The 8,590-nt window shown below is 48.7% G+C and overlaps 1 protein-coding gene across 2 annotated transcripts in view; it reads left to right on the top strand.

The window, feature by feature from the left end:
* The first annotated feature begins 879 nt into the window (after positions 1-879).
* The window catches only part of gpc6b (glypican 6b), an 88,233-nt gene continuing 80,522 nt past the window's right edge, over positions 880-8,590 (top strand). The window contains exon 1 of one of the 2 annotated variants that reach the window (XM_076040138.1): positions 880-1,429. In XM_076040138.1, the coding sequence (XP_075896253.1) occupies positions 1,279-1,429 (151 nt within the window). In that variant the 5' untranslated portion in view covers positions 880-1,278. The remainder of the gene's footprint in view (positions 1,430-8,590) is intronic. The other variant, XM_076040139.1, reaches the window with a different exon arrangement.

Genomic DNA, 8,590 nt, shown 5'->3' with positions numbered 1-8,590 from the left:
TTTCTTTTTGAGAACAAGTACTTCTAAAGCTGAAGGTCAAAGCTTTATAAAAGTACGCCCAGGCGGCAGGTGAGGGTAACCCCTTCAACATACACCTCTTGGTTTACACAAACGCTCCGAAATATTCTGTGTTCACCGCCACAATGGGAAACAAGCGTTTGACATGTGGCACCAATATACAATCCTGTGCAGTGTGACGGCAGCCGTGTTAAGCCACTGTTGATCTACTCTCAGATCAAGCTGCTCCAGAATCAATAACCCCATGAAAGCTCGCCTTCTGGTTTCCACCACATCCTCTTCATCCCCACACCCGTCCAAATCAGTTGGATTTGGCCGAGTTCCCACCGAGATGTCAAATGAAGGTGAGAAGTAGGGAAAAAAGAAAATTAAAGATTATTTCGGTGGCAACAGAAATGTAGATTGTGGTGCAGAAGAGGATGGGAAGAGGAAGGCTGAGCCCATTGAAGAACTTATTCCTAAATCATCGAGACTGGTGAGGGAACTCGATGACTTACGTGAAGGATCCCCTCAGATTCAACCAGAGATGTGTGAAGGTACCTGATCATCAGTGATGTGGGTGCTACAATGACTACTATTCAGTTTGGCTGCTCAAGGAGATTAGATGAGATGGAAAATGTGTCTATTCGTGACTGGATTCCTGACAAAAGCATGTCAAATTTTTCATGTGTCTGCAGGCTAAAATTCTTGAAAAACAAATAACAGTGGAAAACAAAAATCACTGCAGACCTTCTCTCCCCCTCTGGCCCCTGTGCTGTTCTACTCCCATAGAGCAGGTGACCCCCATTAGCGCCCCCCCCGCCGTGCTGGATGAGATGACACTCCACAATCCACTCCGCGTTTTCCGCGCCGCTCTGCCGGTGCCAGTGTATGTGAGTGTGCACGCCGGGCGTCCTCCTGCACAGTGCACACACACACACTAGTTCCACTCGGAGCCTGCGAGCGAGCAGCAGCTGCGGTTCCGCCGACACAAGTTGTAGAGTCGACGCGGCGGGAACGACGCACCGCCCGGATTCATGTGGCACCTGTGCAGCGCCCCGGGGTGCTCCTCTTCTCTTTCCTCCCGCTGCCACCGACACACCACTTCTGCTTCGGAGGGGATGTTTTGGTAGAACCTGATATTTTCCAATTTCCCCCCCAAACCACTTCATAGAAAGCGGGGACCCTGCAGAGAAAGCGCGCGCCGCCGGCACCGACGCTCCCCCCCCCACCACCACCCAGCCCGTCTGAAGAACACGGGATCTTCGCAGGGGTTGAACCATGCTCAGACTCGAGACTCTCGTTTGCACTTTCTCCCTGCTCTCCGTGGCAGCCAGGGCAGATTTCAAGGCGCGGAACTGCAGCGAGGTGCGGGAGGCTTGTGCCAGCAGAGGCTTCAGCTTTGCGCACGTCCCTCTCCAGGAGATCCCAGGTAAGGAGCGCAGTCCAGGTGGCTTCACCTGCCCGCCAGTCAGGAAAACGCGTGCGTTGATGACACGAGTGTGAGCATTGGTGTACAAAAAAAAAAAAAAAAAAAAAAAAAAAGATTATGTTGCAAAGATCCGCGATTGCGCGCAACTTATTTGCGCAAGGACGCGTCTGCTGCTGCTGCTGAAAAAAACAAAAAACTTTTCAACTCTTGTCATGCGCGGATCGTATCAAGTGCCGGTCATGCAGACAGCCGTGCCAGACAACACTCTCATAGAAACTGTGAGAAAAAAAAAAAAAAAAAAAAAAAAAAGCCCGATCCCTTGGGCTTGAGCGGTTCACGCTGCGATGTCGGTGTCATCCCAGCAGAGCCATCAGCGCTCCGACTGCTTTTGATTAGCCCCACGGCCGGCAGAGGGACGAGATGGGTCCGTCAGAGGTGCCAACCAAAGCGCGCGTAATGAATAGTCAAAGTCTCCAGATTAACTGCCGCCGCCAACCCCCCCGGAGACAATTAAGTGAGAAGATGAAGTGCAACTCTTGACTCCTGCAGAGCAGCAGCAGCAGCAGCAGCAGCAGCAGCAGCAGCCTGTAATCATGACTCACCACCAAGTTCAGCCATACAGGGGCAATTATTTACATGGGCTCAGCTGCACGTTTGCATTGGGTTGCAAGGACATTAAAATATTGCTTGCAGCAATAAAAAAAACAAAAAAAAAACCAAACAAAAATTATTTAGTCAGGCCTTCTGCTGACTGTGTGGTAACTCCAGAGTTTGTCCTGCAAAGTCCCAACTATTTATCAGGATTGATGTGCATCATAAAAGGTCGGCCTGTAATCTGTGATCTTACATCGGGGCGACAAGCATCTAGACACTTGCCACGGTCTTATTATGTCTCAGCTTCTGAGGAAGGAGTGATTAGTGCCGATGCTCCTGTTAGCGCAGCTTGTCTTTGCAGGTCATTATCATGCATCAGGGCCGCCGGTGCTGTAAAAGCTGGAATTTGGCACCAGTTAAAAGCCGAATATTTGATGACAGGCGCACCTGTTCAGATTCGGAGACGGCTTGAATAACTAACTGATTAAATCCTCAGCATCCGCACACTCCCTGACATCGGCCGCTAATCTCCCAGATGAGTGAAGGGTTCACTCTCTCTCATCTAAGAACGGTGTCGCCGCGAATAAAGTCCTTTTGATCCGGCCGCAGACGAAGACGATGCGTTATCGTCAGCTCAGCAAATTCGCACGCTGACGGCCATCGCCCTTCATGCTGGAGCGTATCGCCTCTCAGTCATGCCAGCAACATTGAATGCATGGGACAGGAATAAACTTGTGGGGGGGAACAGATTTTGGCGAAAGACTTCCTAGAGATGGAAGAAAAGTCCAAATTTGAGGAGAGTTGAAGCTCGCACCAGCACAAGTAAATGGTTCATGATAACCATAATTTCACTTATAACTGGCTCACAAGTTGTATTATTTTTTCTCTTGAAAAGGGCAAATAAGGGATGTTTTCCAAATTCCAATTTCTGCTCTGTTTACATTTTGTCTCATTTGCAAATCTTTCACGCAAATCCAAATTCTGCCTAAGTTATTGAGAACCTGTCAAATTGATCTAATTAATCTAATCTTACCTTTTAGATTAATCTTAATCACTAAACTGTATGAACCCGCTGCCCCCAACCCACTTCCCTCACCCATCCCCCATTTGCTTATTTTGTATTTATTTATTTTCTACTGATGCGATTCCTCATTCGCTTTCTCCATAAAGGCCTGTTTGGATTCAAGAGAATGGTGTCTAACATAATGTACAGTGTTACAATTCCAACCTTGATATCCGTTCGGCGGCTCAGCATCATTACGCGCCGGGCGGGCGGTGGCGGCGGCTGCGTGAGTAGACGAGTGTCTGCGGCGTGCGGCGGGTGTGGGAACACCTCCAGCCAGCACTCCTGCGTTCGTCGAGCTCCACCACTTGTTGACGAGAGTGGGCCCTTGTGGGGCCGCTCGACAAGGCGGCTCTGTGAAGCCTTGGCTGCAGTTTGTTGCCGTGTGTTTGTCGGCCGAGCCCATCAAACTCTATTAACTCTGATGGCTCGGCGGAAACAACCACCTCCGCGCTTTGACGCAATCATGTCAAATTACGGCTGTTTTGCCTGGCTGGATTGCTGGAAATGTCTGTTATTATATCTGAGGCACGCGCGTGCCGGCCTCGGGCGTGGAACTTATCGCGCAGGCGGGACGTGCGCTGGTCCTATCGGTTTTTCCTTTTGCACTGCGGCCTTCTCGTTGGCTCAACCGGCGGATCGCTTAATGTTTGCAGCTGAGTTTGGCCGGACAGAGGGAAGCCGGCTCAGGTGCAATGGCCGCATTTTGTGCTCCTGTAATCAAGAAATCCAGAGGCTCAGTTTGGTGCAGTAACTCCAAAGGACTTAGGGGGCACTCTTTCCCACTGACTAGAGCAGGCTGCCTTTTGTCAACAGCTTTGCGGCGAAAACCGCGGGAACATAAACTACAAGAGGGCTCAAAAGCTTTTCAGGCGTTTGCACATCTAAAAAAAAAAAAAAAAGCCTGATGCATCTGCAGTCTCCACAGTGGACTTTATTTTAAAACCTGTTTATTTCTATACAGTGTACAAGGACAGACCTGCTCCACTGCTTCCGTCAGAAGTTGCACCGATAGACCCAATATTTCCCATGCTTCTTTATATCTACTACAAAATGGGAAACAAGCAGAATTTCTGCAGGCGACTGCTGGTTCCACTCTGGGTTCTTACGGCCTCGTAGTCTCTGTTGACCGTTTGGCAGCAGCTGGAGATGAGACAGAAATAACGTGGCTGATATTACACGGCCGCCTAAACAACGAGGCCAATGATCTGCGCCGCTTCCCTTGCTGTGGCATCATGGGATGGAGAGGATTAAAAAGGGGGGCTAAGCAGAGGTAACCTTCGGTGGGGCGGGCCAGGCGACTCTGTTAGCCCTCTGCATCGATGCTGTAATGCGTTGCCAGATCACTGTGACCTTCCTGTCAGTCAGAGCTGACGAGGTGAACCTGGATCCCGATGGCCCGTCGTAGGCTTGTGCTTCTTTCCCGCTTTTAGATTCCATTATTTCAAGAATCAAATATCAGGAGTGGGGTTGATGGGCCGTACTCGGGCTTCCGTTGATTGGCAGCAGCTATTTGAGCGGCGACATGACAGCAGCCCCTCACCGATGCGAACGTGTCCCACCAAGAAGCAAAGGCCGCCTCTCCCCGAGGAGGAGAATCCAAACAATTAGCCTTTTTCTTCCCCCTCCTGCAGCACGGGGGGAATTTTCTCAAAACCCTTGTCCTGCAACTGCGTGTCATCAATCATGCTCATGAATGGCAAAATGACCTCCTGATGGGCTCTCTGCAGGTGATCCCTCAGAGAGCCGCAGGGAAACATTATGTCCTGTAAGCGTTTTTAATGTTTGCAGCCGCTGGAAGCGGTACAGCAGAAAAACACTCAAGGCGAATAATAGAAACAAAAAAAGCATCCTGAAGGAGTGAAAAGAAGAAGGGGGGTCTAGTATCATTTTTCACTTATTTCAACCCCCCCTTTATATTGATGAACTTGAATTGGCTGTCTGTTGCGTAACGCCTCATGCAGAAGAAGTGTGTTGCTTGGCTTAGTTTCGTTTGAGTAATTCTGCGTGTTTCGCCCAGAGACAACACGCTTTTCCATTCTTTTGCATTTGTGTGTTGTGTATTCAGTTGCGCGCCGACCACTGGACCGGGTCCAGGGAAGGAAGTAGAAGGGGGGGCCCAGCTTCCACTCGGCAAGCGGCTAACTTATTTTCCTTTGGGTAGCCAAGTTATTCCAATCTGGAGACGTCAGTCAGCCTGTTTTTATCTCCCCGCAGTGGGATTGGGCCTATTCAGAGATGTGAATTTTCTCCTTAGAAATTTAATGTCTCCAAGGTTTCTGTATCCCCTTCCGCCCAGTATCTCGATAATGCATCCAACCTCCTAATCCCATCTGTGACCTGAACTTTCTCTTCATTCTCTTTGAGGCCTGCAGTGGGTTTTATATCCAGGTTTTTATTCCCTCACAACCCCGTTTGCCAGAAACGTATCACAGCACCACATATTTATTTGTCCGATTTCGCAATCCTCTTTCCGAGTTTGCATCAGTCCTTCAGAAAACAACGGCTCTCCCTTCCGTGCGAGAGGCAGAAAGACTGCAAGACAGTGTTAGTGAGGCTTGACCGAACACTGCCAGCCTGACAAGCCGACTGTTGATAAGCAGCTGCTGTCGTATAGGTGGCTGCTGGAGTGACGCTGCCAGCGCGTCCGCAAAAGCATTCATGTTTCTCAGACTCATTTCACGTAAATTGAGTGTGGAACACAAGGGGATGGACTGAAGCGACTCTTTCCATAGACGCCGCGGTCGACGGCTGCTTGCGGTTTGAGTTTCATCTGAAACATGGCGGAACAAGCGCCTCCTGCATGTCAACGGGAGATTTGTTGTGAGGTGCCATTTGATCCTCGAGTTACTGACGACTGTCCAATTAAATTCCCACCGGGAGCCATCTAAACAAGCACACTGCCCCCCCCCCCCCCCAGTCTTTATGACGACACTGGTGTTTGTATTTGCATCCCTTTCAGAAATGTACAGAATACTTGATCAGCTAAGCTGTGATCTCTGCTCTGCAGCTCTTATCTGAATGTACTTGTGGTGGCCACTTCATTGGGATCACCTCGTTGGCACCAGGTACCTAATAAAGTGTCCGGTGACTTCATACATATGTACACTGCTTCAAGGTTGGATTGGTTGTGCGTTCAGAGGTGCTATTCTGGTAGACCTTTGTCGCAACCAGTGGTCATTTGAGCCGCTGTTGCCTTTCTATGGGTCTCCAACCAGTCTGCTCAGTCTGACCTCTGACCCCAGAAATGAACAAGGCATTTTCCTCATCATGACTGCCACTCAGGATTCACTGTAATCCTTGGAGGTGGTTGTGATGTGAAAATCACAACATTGGAACATTGAGCTGCTCAAATCCCCTTTCTTACCCAATGCTTTGAGTTGCTGTAACGTGATTGGCTGATGAGCTAATTCTGCTTACAAGCATTTGAACATTTGACCCAATAAAGTGGATGGTTACTGTATGTCTAGTAAATATGATTTGCAGAATGATTTGACTCTCATAAATGTCTTTAAATGTAATTCAGACATGCAACCTCACAGTGCAGTTGCATTGTTTTTAGATCAGTTATGAAAATCTCCTGGTTGATAAGTCCAGAGTGCACTGAAGGCCCAGTCAGCATCCTGGGGGAGAGCACGAGGAGATAAGAGTTATGGCTCAGAGTCGTGACGGGAAGCTGCTGTTGGCTTGTAAATGTTGGCGGCCAGAGTGCGTTTCAACAGAAGTGGACAACATTTCCTCATTAAGGGAAGAGCAAAAAGCGACACTGGAGGATTCTCTCCCCGCAACCTCCGTCTGCCTTCGAAAGGACTTTTTATTTAAACATCATCAGTCGCAGCTCGCCACCAGGCAACGACACGTGTCAAGGTTCGCCCATCACACCAACAGATAGCCTCACATTACCGACTACCTTGGCCGCCAGTGATGAGATCTGACTGGCCCACTTTGAAAGTGGCAGACACTTCGTCTAATCACCTTCCAAGAAGCTTTTTTTTTTTCTTTCCATTTCCCAAAACATTTTTTATGGGCTCTTTGCCATAGATAGATTAAACAAAATCCGGCAGGTCTGGAAAATGTCCCACCTGGTGTGTCAGATAAAGTTCTGGCACATCACAAAATCCCAAATCAGAAATGCTAATCTGTGCTATTGTTCAGTATCAGCTGAGGAGTTTATTTGCAGATTACTCTCATTTCATACCGGCTTTTATGTTTGTAATTTATATTCAAACCAGGTGTACTCTGGCTTTAGAGTCGTGAGCATTTGAATGTTTCCTTTCCTTTTTTTTTTTTCTTGCCTCCACGCCCCTTAGATTATCACCTTTCACTTTCAGGAAATAATCTCCGGGAGCAAAATGAATTTCCCCCCGTCGACTTTAGGGATCAACTGTTGACTTGTGGCGGTGGCACATTTCCAGAGCATCTCCCCGACACCTCGCCTGCCCGTCAGAGCCCAGCCACCGTGAAACAAAGCATGCGCCGGCTCTAAACGGCCCGTCTCTGTCATTGGATCTATCTTTAGCCGTGTGTCTGCTACTCCTGTCTTGTTGACAGTGACTGACTAGACACGATGGAGGAGGGTGAGGTGGGGTGGACTAAAAAAAAAAAAAAAAACAGCCAAAAAAACGATGTTTGCCTGTTTGCGTGGCTTCTGGGGTCTTTTCAGTTTGTTTTGAGCCAGTTGCGGATTGTCGTGCAGATGAGTCCGCGTCCTCTTTCGCTTTTCCGAGCAGGCGGCCGACGACGCTTCAGTGACGGCCCGAATAAAGCTGAGGACGTTTGATCGAACGGCGTCGATGGCTCTCCAAACTGTGACCTGCTCCGGTTAGCAAGACCAACCAGAGCAGAGAGCGCCTTGTCCGCTCTCGTCTCCTTCTCGGGAGCTTCTGGGCACGCTGCCCACGCGGATCGAATATCCACGCCGGGCCTCCTCCAACCTCTGCCAGGACTTTTATTTTTTTATAACATAGCCTCCAATAAATATCAAAGCTGTGGCATTGCGCTACATGCACTGATTATGCAGTGCTTGTAATTCCTAAATGTGCTGCACATGGTGTTAGGCAAAGTGAAACATGAGGCCGGGCTATAATGATTTTGGCATGCTTTGCACATGAATATTCCACAGCTCTTTTAAATAGCCAAGGTCAGAACATGTTACAAGTTTGCGTCTCTGCAGTTATATCTGTATTTTGTATTTCTTTCTCTTTAAAACACATATATGAGGAAGTCTGGCTTTTTGATGTGGTGTAAGGCTCGAGGCGAGATTTTCTGTTCTCTTCAATTATTAATGCAGCAAGTATTTTCTTAATCTGTAGCTGTCTGTGAAATGCAATGAAGCTTATTTCTGAACGCCACAGAATATGAGCGGCTGCTGAGCCTGTCCAGTGTTTAGGAACTGAAGCGAGACCAGGACAGTTGTAAGCTGAAGTCCTGGGTTTGTGTCGTTGTTGCTGCTGTTGTTACAGCCTGGTAACTATGAACATGCAAGTGACTGTCGAGGCGTCGCC

Source organism: Nelusetta ayraudi, unplaced genomic scaffold (assembly GCF_046127955.1).
Source record: "Nelusetta ayraudi isolate G7.1 ecotype Tasmania unplaced genomic scaffold, CSIRO-AGI_Nayr_v1 ptg000060l, whole genome shotgun sequence".
Classification (NCBI taxonomy): domain Eukaryota; kingdom Metazoa; phylum Chordata; class Actinopteri; order Tetraodontiformes; family Monacanthidae; genus Nelusetta; species Nelusetta ayraudi.
This window is presented reverse-complemented; position numbering and strand designations above follow the sequence as displayed.